This window comes from Peromyscus eremicus, chromosome 10, assembly GCF_949786415.1.
Source record: "Peromyscus eremicus chromosome 10, PerEre_H2_v1, whole genome shotgun sequence".
Taxonomy (NCBI): Eukaryota; Metazoa; Chordata; class Mammalia; order Rodentia; family Cricetidae; genus Peromyscus; species Peromyscus eremicus.
The window spans coordinates 87,529,846-87,556,089 of record NC_081426.1 but is presented as its reverse complement, the minus strand read 5'-3'; the positions used below and the strand labels follow the sequence as shown (position 1 = coordinate 87,556,089).

The 26,244-nt window shown below is 43.4% G+C and overlaps 1 protein-coding gene across 4 annotated transcripts in view; it reads left to right on the top strand.

Moving 5' to 3' along the window:
- Rasgef1b (RasGEF domain family member 1B) overlaps nt 1–25,930 on the top strand; it is a 534,935-nt gene extending 509,005 nt beyond the window's left edge. For 3 of the 4 annotated variants that reach the window (XM_059274711.1, XM_059274715.1, XM_059274713.1), the window contains 13 exons: nt 2,369–2,551; nt 4,262–4,384; nt 4,856–4,993; nt 10,566–10,781; nt 11,230–11,304; nt 13,102–13,197; nt 13,300–13,402; nt 15,343–15,422; nt 16,120–16,215; nt 21,202–21,297; nt 21,831–21,954; nt 22,840–22,912; nt 25,871–25,930. In XM_059274711.1, coding sequence (XP_059130694.1) covers nt 2,369–2,551; nt 4,262–4,384; nt 4,856–4,993; nt 10,566–10,781; nt 11,230–11,304; nt 13,102–13,197; nt 13,300–13,402; nt 15,343–15,422; nt 16,120–16,215; nt 21,202–21,297; nt 21,831–21,954; nt 22,840–22,912; nt 25,871–25,895 — 1,428 coding nt within the window. In that variant the 3' untranslated portion in view covers nt 25,896–25,930. The remainder of the gene's footprint in view (nt 1–2,368; nt 2,552–4,261; nt 4,385–4,855; nt 4,994–10,565; nt 10,782–11,229; nt 11,305–13,101; nt 13,198–13,299; nt 13,403–15,342; nt 15,423–16,119; nt 16,216–21,201; nt 21,298–21,830; nt 21,955–22,839; nt 22,913–25,870) is intronic. The other variant, XM_059274712.1, reaches the window with a different exon arrangement.
- The last annotated feature ends 314 nt before the right edge of the window (nt 25,931–26,244 follow it).

The window sequence follows — 26,244 nt, the reverse complement described above, 5'->3', positions numbered from 1 at the left end:
TTTGGATTTGACCGTGAGGGCACATGGCTTATTCTATGGCCTCTTACAGTCAGTCCTAATCACTCAGGATAACCTTTACCACTGAGTTCCAGCCCCCACAGCCTCTGGGCCATCCTTGATCCTCTTGACCTACTACTTCTAATTGATTGTAGTTTGAAATGAAATCTAGTTTTTACCTTTCAAACAGTTTCTGTGGCCCTTTTGGATGTTTATCATTTTTTGATTTTCTGGAGTTCTTAAGTCCTGGCCAACCATCTCCCAAAGACACTTGAGTAGATTGGATTCAGTTATAACTGAGTAGCAATGTCAAGGAAAATTCATGGTTCTGGGTAGAAAAGCTTCCATCTCCCAGATTCTCATTCTTTATCTTGTGTATGAAGGATGCTGTGTGGCTGCCACTGTTGGAAGCTGTTCTAAGATACCGACAACCATATCCAGATAAGGTTCCTTCGGGGCATGAGAAGTAGTGTAGGTGAGGCTGGCATCTCAGGTCCTGCCTCTGAGTGTGAGGTTGGGCCCAGCTTCTGAGAACAAGGGTTGCTCCTCTCTTTGTCTCATCAGGGACCAACAATTTGTAACAAGTGAATTATACCTGAATTATATTCAGGAAAAGTGGCAATTTGAAGAGGAAAGAAATTCACCCCTGTCTATGTCATATAAGACAATAACACTGAGAGTTCTTTTTGTTTTGTCTTGTTTTAATTTACCCACAGTTTCTGCAAGTCAGGTCTCATCATCTGAGTGGTTGTCCTGATTATTTAACCATCCACTAGATGACTTGATGGTCTAGTCTGTGACCTTTGGCTGTTAGGACCATCTAGTTAGTCCTACCTAAATGAAGCACAACACTGATAACTCTGGGGCCCAGGTGGTGAAATCCCAGTGGAGTGGTTCCCAAAGATAACTAACTTTCTTCCTATTTTCAGTGTTTTGTTTTTTTATGGAACTTTTAGAAATTCTCTCTCTGTACTGGTTTTCGGTTGATAAAGGTTACAACAAGATGCTGTTTTTCTCTATATCTTACTTTCTTTTTGAAACAAGGTCTCTCTACATATCCCCAGATGTCCTGAAACTCACTCTGTAGACCAGGCTAGCCTTGAACTCACAGAGATCTGCCTGCCTCTGCCTCTGGAGTGCTCAGATCAAAGGCATGTACCACCATGTCCAGCACTTCTCCATCTCTATATCTTTCTTGATACTCTTTCTTCCTAAATGCTGCTTTTATTTGCCACGTTAGCATTATAGATTTTTGTTCTAACACCCTATCCCTGGGCACCACCTACCCAAGCCATGCACACCACCTTGTTATGAGGCTCTTAGCCCCACCCTGCCCCATCCCTATAGGTGGAACAGATGTGCTGGAGGACTGAGCTCCACCCCCTCATTTAGGTGCAGATACCTTTCAGCATCTTGAAAGAAGGATTCGCCCAGGTTGTGTCCTCCTGCAACCTCTACAAGCTGCTCCCAGTCAGTCCTGGGCATAGGTTTGGCTTTCCCTCAGCTCCGAATCCCCAGACTCCGCCAGTCCTGAATGCTTCCATTGTCCAGACACGCAGCCAGAAATCCGAGTCTGCTCTCAGAACCCCACTAGGTCCCCAGGAATCCAACTAATAACGGAATGGCCTCTGGCCTGCACTGAACACCGTCTGACAGGGCTTCATGAGTGACAAAACGCACAGGTGGGCAAGAGCAACTTATCTAGGCTGAGGCAGTACGCCCTGTTCCTATATAAAGTGCCTTCTCGGCCTGCCTGTTGTCTGAGACGGAGACTTTGCACACAGGACACACAGCATCTTGAACGTGAGATTTGAGGAGAGGAGCAAAGGGCAAATAACATGCTGGGGAGCCAGCATTACATCTCTTGATGCGCGCAAACATAAACACACGTTAGACACACACAGGCAAAGACACACGCTATGCACTTTCATTCCGGGTCTCCTGCAAATTACAAGCTTTTCAACCTCAGCCTTGGTGCTCTTCCACATGTCCAGTGCCTGTCAGAGTCTCCTCGGGTTTTATCTAATTCAGCCGAGTGACGTCTTGACTTGAAAATCCTTGACTCAATGAGGTTCAGCAACTGGAACCAGGCTTCTCTACAGCTGCTCACAAGTGGCTGTAAAGGAGTGTGTGTGAAAATGACACCGTGTGGAGTAAGTCCAGACTACTAAGCGTTTGGTAATATTTGATTGAAAGTGTGTGTGCGTGTGAACTCAGAGCACTTCGGCTCTTCTTCATAGTTCTGGCAGTGTGTCATACCTATTTTCTTAAGCTGCCTGTCTTCCACTGTCACAGGAATTACTGATGAAACCTTACTTTTCATGTCACATGTCACTGATGACTGTGTTTTCTTGTTTTTTATTCCTTTTAGGAAAGTATGCCTCAGACACCTCCCTTTTCAGCCATGTTTGACAGCAGTGGTTACAACCGAAATCTCTACCAGTCTGCAGAGGACAGCTGTGGAGGCTTGTATTACCATGACAATAACCTCCTTTCTGGATCTCTGGAGGCTCTTATCCAGCACCTAGTACCCAATGTGGATTACTATCCAGATGTAGGTATTGATGTTCCTCTGAAACCCATTTTTGGTATGGATTAGAAATTGCACTCACTATGTAGGGATTCTATCCTTGCTGTGGGGTTACATTGGTTGCTAAGATTTTTTTTCCAAGAAGAATTACACAGTAATCATTGAAACTTCTGACACCAAATTGAGCCTGCGGATGGGTCAGATTGTGGCAGAGTCTCCACATCTGATTCTTTTTAAATTGTCCACCACATTTTAGGCAGTCTAAATGAAGAGAGATTTGTAGACTTGATCCATGCCTATTCCTCGTTCCATAAATGAAAAAGCAATTAGAGAGAGCATTGGGTGCTCCTGTCATATGAAATTAATGTAACTGGGGAAAGTACATAGAGAGATAAGTTACACACAGATGCACTGATGAATAGATTGGACATCAGTATGAAATTAATGTAACTGGGGAAAGTACACAGAGAGAGACGTTACGCACAGATGCACTGATGAATAGATTGGACATCGGGTGGTGGTGGTGGCTTCACTTTGGCCTTCTCTTGCCAGCCTACATTTGTACAGACGGCACTTTCTAACCCAGGAAAGCCGCTGTACATTAGCTCAGTCTTCATTGTTCCCAGAGCGGGGTGGACAGTGGAAACCCAACACCCCATTTACAAATTGGCTCCTTTCAGTACCAGCAGTCAAACCAGGTTTCCCTCCTGGGTCAAGTGCGTTCCCCTCCCCTCTTGTGTCTGTTGAGCTGAATTTAGAAGGACAAGAAGGTTGGGTTTAATGGGCAGCTGTTTATTGATGGTGAGTTCATGGAAATACCTAGAGACCACATTCATTAGTTTTTATAACGACAATAATAACCTTGTCGTGCAAAGGAGAGCGCGTGCTGGCCAATGGTCGTTCACCCCCATGTTCCTTACGGAGTTATCTCCGTGTGATTCATTGCATAGCATTTTCAAATATGTTCCCACACAGGGAAAACTTGCTATCAGAAGTAAAAGGAGTCCCTTGTTCAGTACTGTAAGTGTTTATGAACCACTAAAGGTGCCGAAGGAGGCTTGGGAGAAGCAAACAATCCATGGAATTCCTCTTTTCACCAAGAGCCAGAAACTGTTAGAACAAATAAGTGCTGCTTCCTCACTGGCTTCCTGGGGGACAGTATGGTTAAAGAAGAGTCTGTCGTGTTCTGTCGTGCTTTATCAGGTCTCTTAGTCCCGAGCAAGCCAGTGGGTTAGTTGAGTTGTGACACAAACACCGTGCACTACACGGGGCACACTGGACGACGGTTCTTCTGAATGCGGGTAGGGTAGGTGGGCTTTTGTTTCTCAGTTGTATGTTTGTTATTGGTTACAACAGTTACCACATAATACAATAGTTACACACCTAAGGTTATTCAGTGTGGGCAACATATTGAAGCCAGTCTTGCTTCTCTGGACTGAATTTCATTCTTCTTGATTACATTGGAAAATGAATATGTCCTGGCTCCCCAAAGACAGATAAGAAAATGTCCTCCAGATCATTTCAGGAGTCGAATTTATCCTGTTATTTTTAGTGTGTTTTAAGGGGAAAGATAAGGTGAGATGAAGGGGAATTATCTAATGCTGTTTTACGAGCAGACATTTACAGGAACCTGCAGCCTCTTAGCTTCAATGTATAAGAAGGTTATAATATTCTGGGATAGCATGAATTCTGAGAGATTGAAACGATGACAACTTTTTTTTTCTCTTGCTGCAGAGAACATACATATTCACCTTCCTGCTTAGTTCTCGCCTATTCATGCATCCTTACGAGCTAATGGCCAAAGTCTGCCACTTGTGTGTTGAGCACCAGCGACTGAGTGAAGGGGATAGTGAGAAGGTAATACAACGTTGGAGTTTTATGGGTTTTTCTTTCTTTTTAATTAGATCTGCTAACTCTGGCCTAGATTTCGTGATGACGATTTCCATAAGTGACCCTAGCCTAGCCCCAGGCTGATGTGCCTAAGTGGCATGATGGCCATGCATATGGAATTGGGAATGGTGTAAAGATTGTGGTGTAGGGCTGCAGAAGTGTTTCAGTAATGGAATGCTTACGTCCTAGGTGTAAGGCCCTAGCTCAGATCCCCAGCCCTGCAAAATAAAATGAAAGAAACCAATGAGCAGTATAAAAGTCACAGGGGAACCCTCTGTCCTGCTGTTGTTAACTGGAGTTGGCATTGATGTGGAGGCGGCTTTGACCCCAGAGAATGTGCAGCCCTAGCAGTTAGCCAGTGACACCGTTACTTGGTTATTTATTTAATGCAGACCATGCTGGTGTGTATCTCTGACGTGGACTTCTTTTTCTCTCTAGAACCAGATGAGAAAAATTGCACCTAAAATTCTCCAGCTCCTGACAGAGTGGACAGAAACATTTCCTTACGACTTCCGGGATGAGAGGATGATGAGAAACTTAAAAGACCTGGCGCACAGGATGGCCAGCGGCGAGGAGGTTGGTCCCGGGAATTTAGGAAAGCCGGTGGAGTTTCCAGAGGGAGCCTGGGTGGGGAGCGGGGCTGGATTGACCTAGATCAGCGCTGCCTTTTAGTTTTGCCCTCTACATGGCATGTATTGGCCTTTTTGGTGTGTCATGTGAAGAAGGATCATTTTATCCCACTTCAGATGAGTGTGATCTGGAGTTTTATGTTGTTATTTCTAGCTGTGTTCATGTGAATTCATGTTGCCAGGTGCATTTTGATTTTATTTCACCTCAGTCTGTCTTCTACAAAGGTGTGACCCAGCTCACATATTAATTCTTCTCTGTGTGTGTCTGCCTACACTTACAGTAGATATCACTAAATAGCATATTAATAACTCTTAAGTAGAAATAGACAGTCCAGACCGTGCAGGGGAAAAGCACATAGGCCAGTGTTGAGAGCGAGTGCAGCTGGAAAGAATTGCTGTGGTTGGTCCGTTCCAGATAAAAGGGTAATATAGTTGGTTATATAATTTTCAGGGGAAGAAAAAGCATACTAATGATTCCAGGCATTCGATGGAAAACTTAGAAATTTTGGCCTGGTAGAACATTTGCCTGGCATACATAAGGCATGTGATGACGAAACCCTTCTTAGGAGGGGTTTCGTGGAGGAGGCTTAACTTGCTCTTTTATAGTGTTTGCAGTGAACACGCCTTGATAAAAGGGAGAGCATGAAGTGTTGTGTAATTAACAAAGGTAATTCTTAGGGCGGGAGTGTCTGGGGTTGGGGGTGGCATGCAGGAAACAATCCAAGTATTCTGGTGCCGGAAGTTGATTCAAGGCTAGGACCTCGAATAAGTGGAGATTCAAAATAAGTCTCTTAGGTCATCCACTTCCGTCAACTGAGCCTTTGATAGCAAGCGCTAACCAGCTTCAACAGATTATCTGAAGCAGGCCTTGAGGGCTAACTTCGTGTGTTGAGGCTTGCTGGATATGTTTGTAGTTTCCGTGTGGCAGTAAGTGTCTGGGAACTGTCACCTAGAGGAAGGCAGCCAAAGTACTTGGGAGTGCAGGGATGTCCTTTGCATTGACACACTGCCCCCTCCATGGCAGCTCCCTGGAGAAGTGGTTCTCTCAGCTCTGTGCTGTAGAGACAACAGCTCAAGACACCTGTCCTGATTCACGTGGATGCTCATACTGCCATTTTCCTAACCTGAGATCAGTGAAATTGGGAAAATCCAGCTCTTAAGATCTCTGCACTTAGCTGTCTTGCGTAGTATTCAACTCAGGAGTTAATCCTTTAAGTGTTGCTTTATGATGTCATGTGGGACTCCCTGCTGGTTGTGACTGGACAGTCTTCTTGTCAGTTTGTGTGTCTTAGGTTCTTCCTGCTGTGGGTGAACACCCACAGAGGTGAAAGGCCAATAGTGCGGTCTTGCTGTAAGCATTCTATTATGGGTGACTGCTACTGGCCTCTTGCAGGGTCAGCGTTGGCTCAGTGGCTTTGGTTTGAGATAAACTGGTCAAGAGATGAGTGCCATTCTAGAGCTGTTTCTTGTATGAAGGCGAGGACCTGAGTCACAGTCCATTTTTCTTTTCAGTTCAATTATACAGAGCTACTGATACTGCCAGCTAATTGTTCACTGTTGATTTTAGACATAAAAATTAGAAATCATAACTTGTTTCTTTCTGAAAGGTACACTTGATCGTTTTTGTCTTGTTTTGTTTTTAAGATAAAATGCTGTGACTTGGAACTGCCATATTGATGGCTTTTGGTCTTTCTTATCATGGAAATCAAAGATGGTGGTCCTTCTGTTTGTTTACGAGTTGAGATCTGGTCTGCAGAAACAAGGAGTTGGGTGACCGGAGGAAAGGGTCAGACGGCCTTCTGACTGACTTCTCGTTGGCACTCTTGTGTTAATAGCCTATTCTTTCTGCACCATGGAAAGGTCAGCTGGCCTTGAGGATGGTATGGCAGGAGAAAGTATTACTAGGGAAACAAGATTTACCTAGGACTATGCTGAACTCGGCTAAGTGGAGGCTGTGCCTGCCTTGACTGGCCAGGGCTTCACAGGAAGCTGCCTTTTCTTGGCTGCTTTTATCCAGAATTTAGGAATGGGGTCCACACATAACAGTTGCTTGAGTTGAGTGTGCCCTGGCTAATCCACTAAATTCCTAGCTCCCTTCCCATGTCCATAAATCATGGCACTAACTGCCTTGTGATAATGTGCTAGAGGCCCGTGATGCATTTATTGTCTTGGCAGCCTCCTTCCGATCCCATGTTTATGTCTCTCTACTCAGAGAGACCTTCCACAACTCCAGTCACAGCCCTGCCCCTCCATTCTTGGCTCTTAGGCCTTTTGTTTTGTAGGACTCTGGGGTTTGTACTTGTTCGTCATCCCATTGGACTTTAGGTTATGCCCACTTGGTTCACCACGGCACCTTTAACTCCTCTCTGAACGCCTGGCTTGTAGTTGGTTCTCAGAATATTTGAACAGATGAGTGAGTGAAAGAAGAAACGAACGAATGGACAAAGGAGTCAATTACGAGAATGGAGAAACATTATTCCTCCCAGTGGAAGAAGCCTGGGTTTGAACTGGGGCCTGTTGCTTCTTGCCTCTGACTTCAGGGAAGTTTTTGGCACTCGGTGAATCCAGGTGTGCCCTGTATATAATTTAGTCAGGCTCTTTAGAATCTGCTAGGACAGTTCCACATAATTTGGCTTAATATGCTTCTCCCCTGGGGATTTGCCCCAAATGAAGTGGTTTATTAGGCCTCGCCTGGAAGAGACATGAAATGAAACTAATGATTGAATTACATGACAAATGACTGGAGTGGGTAGAATGCAATTTTCTCTTCCTTAAGGGGCTGGTCTCTATAATAAGAACTTCTGTCTTTATTTGCCAGGTAATGACTGTCTCTGGCAACTAGAGTTATAAAAAAGAATAAGTATATATTTAGCAATTCATGACTCAGTGAGGAAGCATGCTTAACTACACAGAACCTGATTTCTCAAATGGAGTCAGATGAAAGAGGGAGACTTTGAAAAGGGTCCCAGGACCCCCTTCCCTCCATCCGTCTCTCTCCACACACCAATTTCAATATGTCCCGTTGTCTACTTTCTTGCATTGTGTCTTGCTATTGCTTTTGCCCATTAGTGACCTACAGTTCCTCCACCCCTTCCTGAAAATAATGTTGTTTAGTGGAGAATACAAATCTTCCACCTGGACTTCTAGGCGAGCTCTGGTTCCTACCCGTTGCTGCCTGTCGGAATCATGTGGGGTGCATTTACAGCGTGCTGCCCAGACTGTGCTTCACCCCTGCTCAGTCAGACTCACCCCTGCTCAGTCGGAATCCTCCCTGTGGGACCCAGGCTGCAGGCTATCCCTACTCAGCCATTCTTGTGCCCACTGCTTCTCCGATGGGACCTTCAGGTGGTAACCTGAAGAAAAGTGGCCATTGCTACCAAAAGTCTCTTGACCTGGGACCTCAGGGACCCTGAGAAGGAAAGAGGTGAAGTGTGAGGTATAGAAATAACTCAGGAGGGATGTAAAGTAATGGACATTTCAAAGATGAGTTTTTGCCTTTTCAAGTGAAAAAGAACTTTCTTATACACGTCTCATACATGTGGTGTCCAAGAAATGACCCTGGGTGGGCTGTCACTTTATCTGCAATAAATCAGTAGTGTAGGAATCTGTTCTGAGTATTTACACAAAGTGAAAATACCAATCTATTTCTCTGAATATCGTCAAGTGTTGTCAAGTGTTTTGTGTGTATCTTCCCAGAATGCCTCTGGTGTGCATGTATTTATGTACGGGTACACACACCCATAGGAACAGTGGGTTAGAAGATTAAGTGTTTATTGAGCAATATTTGGATTCTTCTTATAAAAATTTGACCAATATGTTCCTTACCCACACCATACTGTGCTTCATATTTTAGTAATGACAGTTGTGGGATAATCTTGTAAACTGCTTTTAGTGACTGTAAAAATGCACCCTTATAACATGTGTTTTCTACTCCGGATGGTACACGATGTAGCTGAAGTGTGTCAAGAAGAGTAATATATTGGGAACTATCTGTATAATTTTAAGAAGTAGTAGGAACACTCAGTTGTAAGGACACTTGGTACAGAAGACTGAAGTAAACACAAGTTAGTTTTAGTGGATCTCAGTCTTCCTAAAGATCGTGAGGTTGGGGTGGGGTTGAAGTAGCACGATACTTAGCCTTGACTGGTTTGGGTACCAAAGAAAGACACATTGTCTTTGAGTGATCCCAACTTCCAACTTTAGGCCTAGATGGGAGATAGGTTGTTTGAGGGGGGGGGGTTTTTGGGGGTGGGGTGGGGGACTGGTTCTTATGTATCCCAGGCTAGTCCCAAACACACTATAGAGCTGAGGATGACTTTAAACTCCCAGTCCTCACACTCCACTTACTGTGTGTGTGTGTGTGTGTGTGTGTGTGTGTGTGTGTGTGTGTTTAAACATACTCCAAGCCAAATTAGAAAAAAGATAATTTTTATACTTTTTAGATTTACAATTTTCAAATTGCTAATCTTGGCAGATGGTATCGGGCACCTTTTAAAAAGCCACCGAGGCATAAGCACAGGCCTGCCTGCATCGGTAGACACTCTGGGACTGTTAGCTTAAGTGCCCAGCTGGCATTGAGTCAGCCCGCATTCCTCTTGCTAACATAAGCATCATAACTTACCTAGAAGGATAGTTGCTGTTAATGGTTTGGGGTTAGAAAAGGGAGGTAAGAGTAATGGCATATCAAATAAATATACCCAAAGGAGGGATAGAGGGAGGGGGTAGGGATGGATGGAAGGATGATGGATGGATGGAGGGTAGACTGGGAAGTCATTTCTTGCCTTAACAAGTGTTTTAAAAGGCAAGGAGTTGATCCTTCCCTATGATACAGGAAATATTCTGAAATCAACCTGACGAGTCTAGCACAAGTACAGCCTGATGAGATCATGAACAAGGTGGCATCTGACAGCAGCATTGTGGTGGCAGCTGCCACGTGACAGAGTGGCTGTGCACATTGATATCATGAATGGGGTAAAAATGGACATGAGTCAAGAATAGGTCAGATAACAAAAACATGAATACCCCAGCTCCACTGTAGGATGTGCGAATCAGGAAGGTACAGGGGCGGGGAAGTGGAAAGTCATGATGCATTCTTGTCCCGTGGTTTCCACGTGCTTAGAGTGAGGCTGGAAATAGTAGGCATGGAGAGGCCATGCCGGTGGCTTTAAAAACTTGGGAAGAGGATGACCTGCTTTGAGATCCATGTGGTTTAGCCTAGCAGAAGGAAACAGGTCCAGTCTCACTAGAGAACACCTCTTTGTGTGTCGTATCCATTACACTGGATCACCTCCATAGCTAAGCTGACGTTTCTGAGGTGTTTTCAAGGCCCAGCTGGAATTATATTTTAAAAAGCATCCTAAGAGAATAATCCAATCGACCTAGGTTTTTAAACCCTTGCCATGTCTGGGTCTCCTTTAAGCCAATAGAGCTCCAAGCATTTGAAGACAGGGCGTCTGAGGTTGCAGAATGCTGGGAAAGAATGTGCAGCACAAGAATGTCATCCTTCGCTTTCTTCCTAGCAGACATACCGGAAGAATGTCCAACAGATGATGCAGTGTCTCATCCGAAAACTCGCTGCCCTCAGCCAGTATGAGGAAGTCCTGGCTAAACTCAGCTCCACAGCCACAGACCGGCTCACAGTTCTGAAGACCAAGCCACAGTCCATACAGCGGGATATCATGACCGTCTGCAGCGATCCTTACACGTTGGCCCAGCAGCTGACTCACATTGAGCTGGTAAGGAAGGCCCTATCGTCTTTGCCCTTCAAGGCCACAGATTAGTTTGCTTTGGCAACGGGACTGTTTGCTGATAGAGGTCAGAATAACTCAAAAGGGAAACAATCCACAAAACAGCTGAATCATGTTTTGTTTGGGCATTTGAATATGGATGTTTCTGATATCCTGGGAATTTACTTGTAAACACTTATTAAACAAGATGGGGAAAAGCAGAGTTTATGACCTTCTTTATCTTCCGCCTCTAATTATTTTCCTGTAACTGTTCATTCTTCAACTGTCTTATGAAGCATTGCCTCCTTTTACATATTGAAGATGAAGAAAGTATTTGGGGCTAAAAGCTTATTTTATAATCTGCTTTAAGAAATTTGGGGATGCTGCCAACATTAATACGGGGAAGTGACCATCTGTTTCTTCTCATTTTCTTTAATATTATTGGCTTTTATTTCAGGAGAGACTCAATTACATTGGTCCAGAAGAATTTGTTCAGGCGTTCGTGCAGAAGGACCCTTTGGACAATGATAAGGTAATCAGTATCAAGTTGTTTGTTTTGGTGTTTTTCATTAGCTGTGTGTGAGTCACTGTAGTTTTCTTGGGCTGGGTCTCTAAGTGCCTGTACAATAGTCTTACCCCATCACTTCCTCCTTACGGGAGAATTTAATAAGCCCTTCCTGGGGAGATACAAGTGTTTGTGGTGATGAAGGTAGACGATAAAAGCATAATGGTTTTAGCAGATTAAGCCAGAAAGAAAGTCAAAGAGAATGGTCTGCCTGTGATTCAGCAGCAGCAGCAGCAGCGGCGGCAGGGGCAGGGGAGACAGGATGTCCATCCAGCTTGCCCAGCAAAGCTCTAATTGGCCTGGTCCCTTGCCGCAAGAGAATCCCTCATGAAAGCTCCATGGCAAAGCACACACATAAAGAACATGGTACTGGACCTACACTGTACATTCCATAAACACATGTACAATTTTTTTCCTTCTAGAGTGACCTGTAGCAGCATTTTGAATTGTTAGACTATCTGTGGCTACTTTGTCTACTGATGAAGTCTCTCTGGGAGACAAGGCTACAGCTGTATCCGGCCTTAGACTGGTTTTTCTCAGCATAGGAAGTGAAGACTATGTTTTTAAAAGGAGACTAGTGGACTTTCTTGTTTGTGTCTTCTGAAAGGAAGGAAAGAGATGAACCTCTTCAAGCTTGGCCTTGAACTCCAAGATAAGATTAACTTCTGCTTTTGAACAGTGTGTCATTCACCCTACTCAAGAGAGTGATGGTGTAGATTTCCATTTATCTTTGGGTAAATGGTGCTCCCACGTTTTGTTCCTGTCTGAATGTTAGAGAGGGGTTCCTAGCCCCTGCACTCAGCCTCTCCCTGCTGTGTTGATAGCAATTGGCATTTGCATCCTGTTTGAACGTACAGCCCTGTTCTAGATACATCTCTGTTGCTGTGATATAATATCCAGACAATAAGTGACCTAGGGAGAAAGGGTTTATTTGGCTCACAGTTCCAGATTCCAGAACACCATTGAGGGGAAGTCAAGGTTGAAATCCAAGCAGCTGGTCACACCTCACAGTCAAGAGTAGAGAGAAACATGCCACGATTTAAGGGGAGATTTTATGCCCTTATTTATTCCTAGGATGAAAGGAGGGTAACATTTTTGCTTTCTTATGTTGCTTTCTCTGAAAAATGAACAGCAACAAGTTCCTCAAAAATAACTGTTTTTTACCTTTAAAGGAAAAAAAAATGGAGTAGAGAGAAGTTAGGTGCAGCCAGGGTTGTTTACTTACTCTCTTGCTTTGCTCTGCTACCAGTCAGCTTCCACCCCTTATACTGTTTGCACCCCCTGCCTAGAGAAAACAGTGCAGCCCTCAGTGGGCTGGGTTTTCCTCCATCCATTAACAGTCAAGACAGTCTCCCACAAACTTGCTCACAGGCCAACCAAATTCTCCTCGAAGGCCGGGCGGTGGTGGTGCATGCCTTTAATCCCAGCACTCGGGAGGCAGAGGCAGGCGGATCTCTGTGAGTTCAAGGCCAGCCTGGTCTACAGAGCAAGATCCAGGAAAGGCGCAAAGCTACACAGAGAAACCCTGACTCGAAAAACCAAAAAAAAAAAAAATTCCCCACGAAGACTTCCTTCCCACGTGATTCTAGCTTGTGGCAAGTTGACGGTTAAAACTAACCAACAAATCCTTCTTTGGAATTGAGGGTCTGAGGGCACTTGGCCACCCAGAGTAACGCAGTTTCTTGGGAGGGAGGGACGGATACTTTCGTGAGTGCATCCACATGTCTTCACAGACCTCATATGTCTATGTTGCTCTCTCCGTAGACTTGCTACAGTGAACGGAAGAAAACGAGAAATTTAGAAGCCTACGTAGAGTGGTTTAATCGCCTAAGCTACCTGGTTGCAACAGAAATCTGCATGGTGAGACAATTCATTTTTTCTCAAATCTGTTTTCCCTGTTACTCTCTCTCTGTTGGGCCCATGTGCTGGGTTCCTGCTTGCTCATTTTTATTTTCCTTACAGCCCGTGAAGAAGAAGCACAGAGCGAGAATGATTGAATATTTCATCGATGTGGCTCGAGAGTGTTTCAACATTGGAAACTTCAACTCCTTGATGGCAATAATCTGTGAGTATTTCTGTGAGAACACTAGTTTTATGGGGCTTGCAATATGTATCCACTGAAAAATCTTTCTTTCCATAGAAACCCTGTCTCAAAAAAACAAACAAAAAAACTAAAAAAAAAAAAAAAAAAACAAAAACAAAAAACTTTCTTTCATGAAAACTGTATTCTTTTTAATCTGGAGTTAATTCAGAGCATTCAGAATGCTTGGTAGAGCCAAATTGGTGCCAGTATGTATCCTCTTTCCTTAGTAAGCTTGAATTCATTGACTACCTTTAGTTCATTGATCTTCAGTTAAATATCCATCTGTAAAAGCTAATGAGCGAGCCTGGCAGTGGTGGCGCATGCCTTTAATCCCTTTAATCCCAGTCTGGGAAAGCAAAACAAACAAACAAACAAACAAACAAACAAAAAAGTGAGTACAGCTCCAGAAAGATTTGTGCTAGAATTATAAATGAAACTTTATTCCTCATTGCCCTAGCTTGGAAAGAGCCCAAAATGCCCATCTGCAAGTAAATGAGTGAAGAAACTGTGGTATACTCAGACAATAAATGCTCTTGAGCAACATAGATGAATCATTGGAACAGAACCTGGATAAATTTCACAATCATTGTGCTGAACCTTTACCAGGCCAGGCAGGAAAAGAGTATGTGCAATGTGAGTCCACTCATGTAAAGTTAGTTCTAGAACAGACAAAGCCAATGAGTGTCTGACAACAGGTGACCCTTGACCACTGCTGTGAATTCTCTGGAGGCTGGGGTGGGGGAAACTGACCAGAAGTGGATCCAAGCGAGCTTTATGGATGATAGAGTGTCCTGTCATACCTCGATTGGAGGGGAGATATATGACCTTGTATGCCTATCAAATTCATCTGATTGTACATTTAAGATCTGTGTATGTGTCTGTGTTTTTCCTCAACTAGAAATCTCTTCTAGGTATTAAACATGGGAATATTGGTGTCACGAGATGAGTATGTGTACTCATTTAGGTCCATGTGGACCCCTTTTCCACTGCAGTGGAAAATGCTGTAATTTGTAGGTTCTCACCGGGGGAAGCAGTGTGGCATGTTGGGATGCGTATGGCCTATGGAGTCGCATCAGTATGGTATCTGCTACTGGGACAGGCAGATGGCACTGGAAAAATTCCATAACCCTGGAACTTAGCTTATTCTTGTAGCAATGTCTAGTGGGCATGTGAGAAGATGTATGCAAAACATGGATGGCTTGTTAGGTAACAGGAAACAGGTCATCAAATGACAACCTCTGGCCCAGTCACCCACTGTCTTGTTTTGTTTATTTAATGACCAATGAGCTAACTAGAGATCTAATATTTTGAAGTGATTGAGAAAAACGGGGAAAAAAAGAATTTCTAATGTGAATATTATAATATATAATTACATTATATCATATGAATATAATAAATCCAAACTTCAGCATCTAGTCAGGTATGGAGTCTTCTGCCTTTCATCCTAACACGTAGGAGATGAAGGAGGAGGGTCTGGAATTCAAGTCTTGACTCCAAAGCCAAGTCCAGCCATTCTGAGCCACGTGAGGCCCTGCTTCAGCAAACTAAAACCAAACGAAGCATAAACTCCAGCACCTTTAAGTAGAGTGTTGATGGATTGTAGCCATGGCCATTCGTTGACGTGCATACCATGGCTGCTCATGTGATACAGCATGGCAGTGCCGTGGCCCCACATATGGCATGCATACCCTAAAATGCTCAGTGTTTTTCCTAAGAAGTGTGCTCAGCCCTGTTCCCAACTATGTTGCTTCTGAACTGAGGAAGTTTTCAGGGAAATGCTGTAAAACTTGAGGCTGTTACTACTAGTTGTGGAACTCCGTTGTTGATGCTTGGTAACATGCCCTTCTTAGGAGTCCGAGCTAGAATGACTTCTTACAGCTCTGTTTGATTTTCTTCTTTGCATGTGCATTTTAAATGGGAAGCTGGTATGAACATGAGCCCGGTCTCGAGACTAAAAAAAACTTGGGCCAAAGTGAAGACGGCAAAGTTTGACATTCTTGAGGTATGTGAAAGTGATGTTTTAGAGCTGAATGGAGAGGGCATGCCTGTGATCTCAACACTCAGGAGGCTGAGGCAGGAGGATTATGAGTTTCAGGGCAGCCTGGGCAGAATAGCAAGGTACCTACCTGGATGAAATTCCGCTGTGTGATGCTGCTTCTTGATCAGATAGTACTGTAAAAGGAAAAGGCTTTCGGACCCAGAGGTAGGAGAGGGATTCTGACTGGAGTAGGGCAACATGAGCTGGGGTTCAGGTTGGTCCTTTTATAAACAGAGGTGGACGTTTTGATGGAAGATGCTGACGTCACAGTCACATAATTTTGTGCGCCAGAATAGACCTGAAGCCCTGATCAGTAGAGAGGTCTATGCCCCACTTTGCCTTATGTACTTCTGTACAGTATCCTCCTTGCCTTAGAATATTCATTCACCACTCTGAGAAAATTTGGTTAGCCTGAACAGCCCTTCCCATATAACTCTGAGTGTGTGTGTGTGTGTGTGTGTGTGTGTGTGTGTGTGTGTGTGTGAGAGAGAGAGAGAGAGAGAGAGAGAGAGAGAGAGAGAGAGAGAGAGAAATCATACTTCTAATGAATTTCCCAACTTACTTTGAATTTGAATTTATAGTCAAAGGCATGAACTTGTAAACATCTACAGTAGAGAATGAGTGGTTAATAGTAATATACTATAATATTGTCTTTCTACAGCATCAGATGGACCCTTCAAGCAATTTCTATAACTACAGAACAGCTCTCCGAGGCGCAGCGCAAAGGTCCCTAACTGCTCACAGCAGCAGAGAGAAGGTATGCCGTGAAAAGTGTGTGTCACTTGTTATACACTTGCCATGTTTCACACCGACATGGTGTAAACTACCTCCTGGGGCTGTTTTTACCAGCTCAGATCTGAGAGAAGTGCAGTTACACACACCTTATCCCTGGGCACACGAGGGAGGGAAACACAGAGCAGAGTTGGCTCTGGACAAAGAGAAGTGACTTGAAATTCAATTTACAAATGTATCTTACTATATTACTTGTGTTATTATATGTTTGATGCATTCTGTAGTATGTCTTAGTTGTATTTCAGGCAGTAAATTAAGTCATATGGTAAGGTAACTAATAGCATTAAGAGAGTAATTTGGCTTAATGGGGAAAAGACATTTAAGTTCTGCATAAAGTGGCTCACTTAATGTAACCTTTTCTTTGAAAAGAATTAGCTTACCTCCCACAGTTAAGTCATTTATTCTCAGAAAGTAGGTTAGTTGCTGTAGCATTAGGGCCCGCTGTTACTAATTGGATATGTAGGTGGCATGAAAAATACAGGAGCAATTTCTGAGAAATGAATGATCCTGTCCTCTGTCCCCTGCTCATTAGCGTCACCCTGGATCTATGGAGTTCTGGATTCTGAGGGTCCCGTTGGCCCATTTCTGTCTCAGTTTCTCACAGAGGAAGGACAGATTATCTGTCATGCTGTTTGAGAAGTTAAATGTTCAGTTATGATAAACAGCTAATGCTGATTTCTTAGTGGCGGCTACATCTGTTTGAATTCTGTCCCCATGTTAAGTAGTATTTTCAACCAGATTGGGAAAACAGGATTAAAATATTCTCTGGCTTCTAAGTCACATCCCCACGGAATCATCAGGCTTCAAGAATCATCAGGCTTCAAACTCCTTTTAAACACGCGACACTTCCTCCACCACAACTGAAATACCAGCTCTGATGATGTCTGGGAAACACTGCAAATGTATTAATTTTGACTTTTAAATGAGGAAACTTCCAGTTGCCTGAGAGTTTATTAGATTTTATATTTTGCTGAAAAGAGCGAATCTGAAGTGGATTGAGTTTCCGAGGATGAGCACATGTGTGGGAGGGCCCCAACGTTCAGAAGTGAAGGATTCAGGGAGGATATGAGACCATGTCACATCTCCCTGTGGTGGACACCAGGTTCACCACATGGCCCTCAGTGGAGGTAGGGGGGGCGGGGCGTGCTGTGGAGTCCTGTCTGTCAGAGGGCTGCTGCTCTGTCATCAGCCACCAAAGATGTCACTTGTGCAAGTTTAACAGCTGTTCCCAGAAAAGAAAACAAACTTACACTTTATATCCCTGAGTAAATCCTTTCTGTTTTACTTTTTTTTTTTTGGTTTTTTGAGACAGGGTTTCTCTGTGTAGTTTTGGTGCCTGTCCTGGATCTCGCTCTGTAGCCCAGGCTGGCCTCGAACTCACAGAGATCTGCCTGGCTCTGCCTCCCGAGTGCTGGGATAAAAGGCATGCGCCACTGCTGCCCGGCCTGCTTTACTTTTAAAAGCCATTTCTACTTAAATTTGTGGATTGTACCCTGTAGCTGATAAAAGAACGATTACAACCATTTGAAGAAGTACACTGTTTTGTTTTCTCATAATTGGACCCAGAAGATAAGAAATAAAAACATGTCTGGTCAAATCTATCCTTTATTAAGAAATGAGACTATTTTCCTTATTTTGAGCCGAGGGAGGACTTTCTTTATTGCAAAGTAACGTCCCATTTTGCAGTCTCCTTGGCAGCACATCTTGAGTAATGGTCTTTGATCTTTTTCAAATCTCAAGTTTGTGCGGTCAGAGTGGCACATTTCCAGGTACCTGTTATGAAGCAAATCAAATCTTTCCTCCACGAAGGAGTTCTTAAGTGCTCTCCTAATAGTTTCCCTCCCTGCGAGTGCGTGTGTCTCTTAGTTTTTAACATGACTCATGCTTTACATGGTTTTCAATCCCTTTGCTCTTCTATTTGTTTCTGTAAACTTGTTCCTCCTCATGAACATCTGTTTCTAGACATGGAACTGATAATACCTTAAAGTATAAAGTCTGACTCCGAATCACAAGGAGCATCTTACTTTTCATTAGTAGGGGATGAACCCGGATATTTATGCCTACCAGGCAAGCACTCTACCATTCGACTATAATATATCCCTGGCTATCATTTTATTGTTTTGTTTTTGAGAAAGAATTTCACCTTGTAGCCCAGGCAGGCCTTCATCTTGTAATCCTCTAGCCTTAGCCTCCCTAATAGCTGAGATTACCAGACCCAAATGAATTCACAATATGTGTGTGTGTGTATATGTAATTATATATATATATATAATTAATTAATATATAATAAGCTCTATCTATGTATTCTGTATATATGTCCATAAATGCTCTGTCTGTATGTAGGCCTATATGTCAGAAGAGGGCATCAGATCTCATTATAGATGGTTGTGAGCCATCATGTGGTTGCTGGGAATTGAACTCAGGACCTCTAGAAGAGCAGCCAGTACTCTTAACTGATGAGCCATCTCTCCAGCCCTAGAATTCAGAATATATTTAAAGGGGAAATTTACGATGTAACTCAGTTAGTAGAGGCCTTGCTTAAGATGCACAAAACCATGGAGTTCAGTCCCTAGCACTACATAAAAACCACATGGGGTGTGCATGCCTGATACCCCAGCACTCAGGAGAACTAGAGAAGTTCCAGGTTATCCTTGGCTACATGGTAAATTTGAGGACCGGCCAGGAGTCTGTGACCCCGCCATATATATAATAGTTTATATATGGCTTCTTGAGAAGTTCTCCCACTAATGATATTGGCAAGACCTAATAAAAGCAAGACATTCTCTTTATTTATCTCACAACAATCTGGAGTTGCTATTTTCTGCTCCTCTCCACTGTCCGACTCGTTGGACAGAGCTGATGGGGACTCTCAAGAGTGAGTGAGGAGATGAAGTCTGAGGTTCCCTTCTTGTCACGGCCGTGAGAAACAGAGCAGTCACGTGCCCCAAGTGAGGCTGGTAGTGTGGCCGTGTTCCTGGGAGAATGACTCGGTTAGTAGCAGAGAACCTTGTAGGGACGCTGAGTGCAAAATTCACCGAAGGAACCATTCTGCCTCCCGCAGTTTATAGGCCGTGACAGGAACTGAGAAGTTAGTCTAGATACCAACAGGAGCCAGAAAAGGAGGCTCAGAGCCCAGCCCCAACGACTGGAACAGTACGGACACTTCTTGCTTAAAAACTGGTGCACTGTAAACTACTACCTCTTGATTTTCACTGTGTCTCCATTTCCCCGGGGCTGGCACAGGATGACGTGTGTTTATTGCCTTCTGAGTGCACACTCAACTTGGATGGGAGCAGAAAGCAGACCTAGCCAGTGTCTAGATGAATGAGCATGGCCGTGCTCCGGTGAAACGCTGCGGTCTCTGTCATTTAAACTTCACATGATTTTTTCAGGCACCCTGAAGTTATTATTATTTTGATGCCCCCTCCTGGCCCCTTAAAAATGTAAAGTATGTGTCTTCTAGGCCGTACCAAAAATAACAACATGTACATTTAAAACAAAACAAAACCCACAAACAAAAATCTTACGTTTTCCCAACCCCTAGCTTTTATTCCTAGCCAGCTGTAGAGTCAGTTTTTTAAACTGATGTCTGAGGGAGTCCATAGCCCAGCGCTTCCCAGCCCTATGGGTCTTCCTGGGAGAGGTGGCGTTCAAATCTGTCTTGTTTTTAGTTCTAACACTGTTCAGTGCTAGCCCGTAACATCAGAGGGGGCAGGAGGTACACACTCTCTGCTAATTCTGCTTTAGGGCTTCACACACAAGAGCAAAGAGAAGGTAGTCGGGGTACCAGTGAAGCTGACGGTAAATTTGATGATTCTCAGAGATCAATGAAGTGAAAATTTGTAAGGTGTTTTGGCCTTTTGAAAATGACTTCAGGGGAAAAAAATTGGAATTTCTCTCTAGAAGTGAATTGATGCTTACTGTTTGTGCGTGAGCCAAAAAGTTTGTTTTCACATTTATGAGTCATGAGCTTAAGAGACTTCAAAGACCTGGTCTTGGGGCTTTCAGAATTTCCCAGATAATCTGTTTGATGCATTATTTACATTGCAGAACCTTTTGATTCAAATACGTTGCATTTGAGGGGAAAAAAATTAAAATGACTGTATCTGAACTTTGATCTCTGTTTGGGATGGGCGTGGTCAGACTCAGGATACTTTTAAAGACTGCTGCTCTAGGTACCAGCTAAGTACCACCTCCTCAAGCCAAGGCATCAAGGCCAAGAAGGCGTCATTAGAGAAGCGTACTGTTTGAACAGTCTTTAACTTTCATTCACATATTTCTGTCCCTCTCTCACTTGTGGCCATCTGTCTTGCAACAGACGGTGCCAGGTCCTTCCAGGGGACTTTTCCCGGACAGCAGGCACTGACTTGTTCTCTCACAGCCAGGTTTCTTCCGCAGGAAACGGTAGCAACTGTTGCTTAAAACCCTCAGCCATCACATTATCTTGAGCAATGGCTTGAAGGATAAAATATAAAACAACAAAACAATAAGAACAAGAAACTTCAACTAAAATGTAGATGTCTAAGTGATGACGGAGTGATATGGAGCACAGCAAGGAGATGGGTCATGTGCCTTTAAGACTTTGCTGTAGTTAGGGGTCGCTAAATAAATAGAGTTCATATATATACTTTAGTTTTGGCAAGAAGCTTTAAATTTTATCAAGTTAAACATTGAAGAGAATAGGAAAAACTGTACTGAAAGTATCCATCTACCCATCCACTTGCCAACAGTGCTAGTTCCTACTGTGCTTGGGTACTGAGGACTTTGGCATCTTGGGCTAAGCTGTGTAAGGTAGCAAGTGTTGTAGTGCAGAGTGTATAGAACAGTGTACCCACATTCATTGTGGCCTTCTGCGTAATCCAAGTTAACATTGTTCATTAATCACTTCTATCTGTAACAAGAGGTTAAATGCTTTGTTTACCCAGACAACCCTGAATCTTTTTCTTTCTAGATTGTGATACCATTCTTCAGTCTCTTAATCAAAGATATTTATTTCCTCAACGAGGGCTGTGCCAATCGTCTTCCAAATGGCCACGTTAACTTCGAGGTGAGTGTAATGAAGTAGGGTGCGGATATCTAGAGTAGGAATTGGGCATGGTAGCCCGTGCCTATAATCTCAGCATTTGTGAGACAGAGGCAGAAGGATCACCACAAGTTTGAGGACAGTCTGGTCTTCATAGTGAATTTCAGGGTAGCCAGTGTTACATAGTAAGAGCCTGTCTCAAAAAAACTAAAAGTTAAAATAAAGCCAGAGCATAGGAGTGGGAGCGGACTTCTCAGTGCCCCAGCCAGCAGCAAGGCAGATTCGATTCACAGTTGGCAACAGACTTGTATTCCCCTACTGCTTGTAAGATATGAACACGACCAAGTAACATAGTAGCCATGCCACCCCTCAGTACTGTCACTTGAGGGAGTGTGAGTAAATCTCACCTTCCCTAGCTGGCAAATACAATGCTTAGTAAGTGAAGAAGAGAAGATGATTCCGAAGTTCCCAAACTGGGTGCATTTCAAATGGCATTGTGTCTTGCCAGCCTATAATTCTTGACACTTGCCCTTAAAAATTCTTTAATTCTCTTTCAGAAATTTTGGGAACTGGCCAAACAAGTGAGTGAGTTTATGACGTGGAAACAGGTGGAGTGTCCATTCGAGCGGGACCGGAAGGTCTTACAATACCTGCTCTCAGTGCCCGTGTTCAGTGAAGACGGTGAGGCCCTTAACTCGTACCTGCCCTGAATACTGCCAAATCCTGTGTCTAAATGCTTGGACTTGGTTGCCTCTCATGTATGAAGCCAGGCTTCTGAGCTGATCCACCTTTTTCTTTCTGTTTCGTGGAAAGTGTCATGATTGACCGCTAAAATGTTTTAATCAGCTAAACATAGTACATTTAGACATCCTTCCTGATGCTTGTTCTGCAAAGTGATGAGTGTAAAAGGAAAGCTATTGAAGAATATTTCAGGAAGTTGTGGAAAGTCTTGACCTGTTAAAGCCTTGGGCAATAGAGACAGGAAACATGTTTGATTCTGCATAGGAAGATTCACCAGTAGAGACTGTAGAAGACCTGGGAACTTACTCTATGAATTATTATATCCTCATGGTGTGTTGATAGTGTCTGCCCGACCACCATTTTGAATTTATATTGCCTGTTTCGGGGTGTGAGGAGACTTGATTGTTTTCATCTCTGTAAATAAGATTAACAACTTTTTATAATTTTGAGATGATTTTTCTTTCTGATTTAAACAACCTGCACATGATTTTTATTAAAGTTCTGGGGGTGCCAGGAAAGAGCCATGACCCTTTCCTTTGCAAAGACTGTAAATCCAAGTGTTCGACAGCATTGTATGGTCTGCATTTTGAAAGCTTTTTGCCTCATAAATTCTTGGTTAATTAAGTGCATTTTCAGCTTAGAACCCTGGGTTTTGTTGAGGTGGCCAATCAGAAGCAAAGTGGGGTTCTGTGTTTTTCGTGACTCCTAATCCAGTGTTTCTGAAGGGTGTGCTGGAGGTTGGGTCTTCCTAGCAATGGGGGTGGGGGTGAAGGTATCTGGAGAAGGCTTCCGTCATAACACATTCTTTCCTTTCGTTGATTGTAGCTCTCTACTTGGCTTCTTATGAGAGTGAAGGACCTGAAAATAATATAGAGAAGGACAGATGGAAGTCTTTAAGGTGAGTCTCAGTGCTTCTCGTAGTACAAGTCTAAAGGAAAGGCCAGTTTCACCTCAAGAGAGCCATATGTGTGCCTTGTGTGGGAGGGCCCTGCCTACCTGTTCAAGTTGGCAGAATCTTCTCTTCAGTTCAGAGTCTCTGTGGCTTGGGTTCTCATGGCCATCATTCAGTTTTATTGCTTTTTATTTTTTTACACTGGCAGATAATACCATGACTGCAGTTCTTCCCCTGTTAGGGAATAGAATATGGAATTGAGATTACTCCATGGTATAGTAAAACAAACAAATTAAAAAACCTATTTTTCTTTGTTTAAAAGTTCAGACTTTATTGTTGAATAGTTCTAATCTTAAATCACTATTTAGGTGGGGCACCAAAAAAAAATACTGGTTAAAATTGAGGTCATTTAAAGATGGGGATATCACTAAACAGTCAGGTATCAGCCACCCCCCCCCCCATTTAAGAGAGAGAATCTGGATTTAAAATATAATTGGTAGAGTTATTTTTTTAAAGAAACAAAACAAAAAACCCTTTTACTATTCTATATTCAAACAAATTTATAAGTGCTTATATTGTAAGCATTTAAGATATTTCAATGGGTAGAAGCAGCGAGGACATAATATGATCCAGGATGATTGAAACTGGTTCAGAGCTCACGTTGAAGCGGATACAGATCTGTGGGATTGGGCAGGTAGAATAGCCTGGACTTGTACTCTCAGCTCTCAGGAGGCTGAGGCAAGGGGAACTGAGAGTTCAAGGCCAGCATGGGCTACACGATGAGACCATGTCTCACAAAAATAAAGGAAAACTTGGAAATTACTCCTTTAATTTATATTTTAAGGTGAACCTTGCCTTCCATGTTTCTTCTTTGTAGTCCACCTTTTCCCCTCTTTGAGCTTTGGTAAGACTCCCTCCTAGTGTCTAAAACCTTGCTGTGGCAACCGTTTGTTTGTTTGTTTTTTAATTTAAAGAAGTAGACAGACTGATCAGTTCTGCAAGATACTCAGTGTCTGAATTATACTTGGAATCCAGATATTAACAACCCAAGCCTACCCATAACTCTTTTATAGTTATTCTCTTCTGTTGCAATCAGTAGTTCAGTTGCAAATCGAAGGCTTGACAAGAAAGAATGAATTGCATACTCTTTCCCCATGGCTCTGTGTCCTGTACACACAGTATATGGTAACCAAAGGATTTGACATAACTAAAGATTTTAGTGGTGGAACTAGAAATGTGCTGTGAGAGAGGCCATGTGCTAGCTGAATTCAGACATGAATGTGGGAATCTGTTTACAGTTGTATAAACTCAAAAATGATCAGTAATAATGTTTGTCTCATCAGAGTGTGTTTGAGCATTGGAAGCCAAGTGTGTTGGCACACACCTAGGATCCATAGCTCTTGAAGGCCAAGGTAATAGAATAATCCCAAGTTTGAGGCTAGCCTGACCTACAGAGTGAGTTCGAGGCCAGCCTGGGCTATAAATATAAGGCACATCCCCATCACCAGAATGATAATAGTACAGGTTCTGCTGCTGTGGCAGTCAGTCACTTGATGAGAAAACATCTTGTGCACACAATGGGAGGTATTCTTAGGTACAAAAGACTAGTCTGTATGTTTAAATTGTCTTCTGGGGAAGCTTAAGGAACAGTTTCCCCCTCATATCTAAGCCGTGTGCTCTGCCTTTCTCGAAACTATAGTCATGGCTTCCTCCCCTGCCTCCTCCCTAGGCAGGAACTGCTCCTGAAGGCATACTCCTCGGATACTCTTAGCTCTCTTGTCGCCAGCCACACGTTGTTTAGTATAGTGTGTGTGTGTGTGTGTGTGTGTGTGTGTGTGTGTGTGTGTGCCTCTTTCATAGCTGCTATGTAGTTCCGCTGAGAGTGAGCACAAGGGCACACCCCATGGCTGCTCCTACCCTGGACACTTGTTCTCCATGGCTCCTCAGCCCCAGTTCCTATGCTATGATTAAATGATGTTGGGACATTGCAAGTGCTGGTCAAGGCCTAGCAGCCATAGAAAGGATAAAAACAAGAAACTGAGTTCTTATAAAACCATGTCAGTAAACTCTCTAGAATGACAGTTCCTGCCCGAAAACTTGTCTACACGTTAGCTTTGAAGCAGTGAACTGCTTGGCCATAGACGCTTTTTGTGGTATTTCTAGATTCAGACACATCAGTGCAGATGTGAGTCCACATCTGAGGACAGACACCCTCCTTATCACCCACTGTTTTCCTTCAGGGGTCATAGTGTGGAAGTTGCCTTTGCCCACTAAGTAAACAGCTGGCAAGTTTTATGTCAACGACACAAACTAGAATCATTTTGGAGGAGGAAACCTAATTGAGAAAATGCCCCCACCGGACTGGCCTGTGATGAGTTTTCTTAATTGATGATTGACATGAGAGGGCCCAGCCCTTGTGGGCAGAGCCAGTTCTGGGCTGGTGTTCCTCAGTGCTGTAAGAAAGTAGGCTGGGCAAGCCATGAGAGTAAGCCAGTAAGCTGCACTCCTCTGTGGCATCTGGATCAAAGTCTGACCTCCAGGTGCTTGCCACGACTTCCTTTGATGATGGCCTGTGATGTGGAAGTGTCAGCCAAATCCTTTCCTCCCAAGTTGCTTATGATCATTGTGTTTTATCACAGCAACTGAAGCCATATCTAAGACATAAACCTGTATGGTATCATGCACATGTCACACATGTATAAAAGTTGGTTGTTCACTTTTTGTTTTAACATAAAACAAAATCTCAAGATAGAGATTTACTATAAGCAGTGCTTTGGCTGTCTCCATTCACAGCTGTTTAAGGCTTTAGCAGTTTCCCTGCAGGACTGCTAAGGCTCCAGTCCTTGATTTCCACCCCATCGTTTCCACTGTGTAAAAATCCGTTTAAAGTACAGGAGAGACAAGTACTAAACAAGACAATCTGAGCCGATCGATACAAGTGCTCCTCTGCCTTCTGCCTTACAGATCCAGCCTGTTGGGCAGAGTTTAACATATGGAGACTGTTGCTGCTGCTGCTGCTGCTGCCGCTGCTGCATCCAACAGACCCTGGAGGGCCTGGCCTTTGTGTTCTGGCATCTAGTACTAGGAACAATCGTGCAGACCCTGCAAGCAAGCCCAACTGCGGAGCAGATGGAAAACTCATTTCCTACAGCCGACAGATGGACTCGGATTTTTTGAGACTGAAATGTTCACTGAAGACACTTGAGAAAGAAGCCTCTAAAAGTCCCGGCTCTGCACATGATTCATCTTCTGGAATTTCCACGTGAATCACAGCTCTGCACCTGGATGGAGTTTTCTTTTTTTTTGTGTGTGTGTGGTTTTGTTTTTTGTTTTTTGTT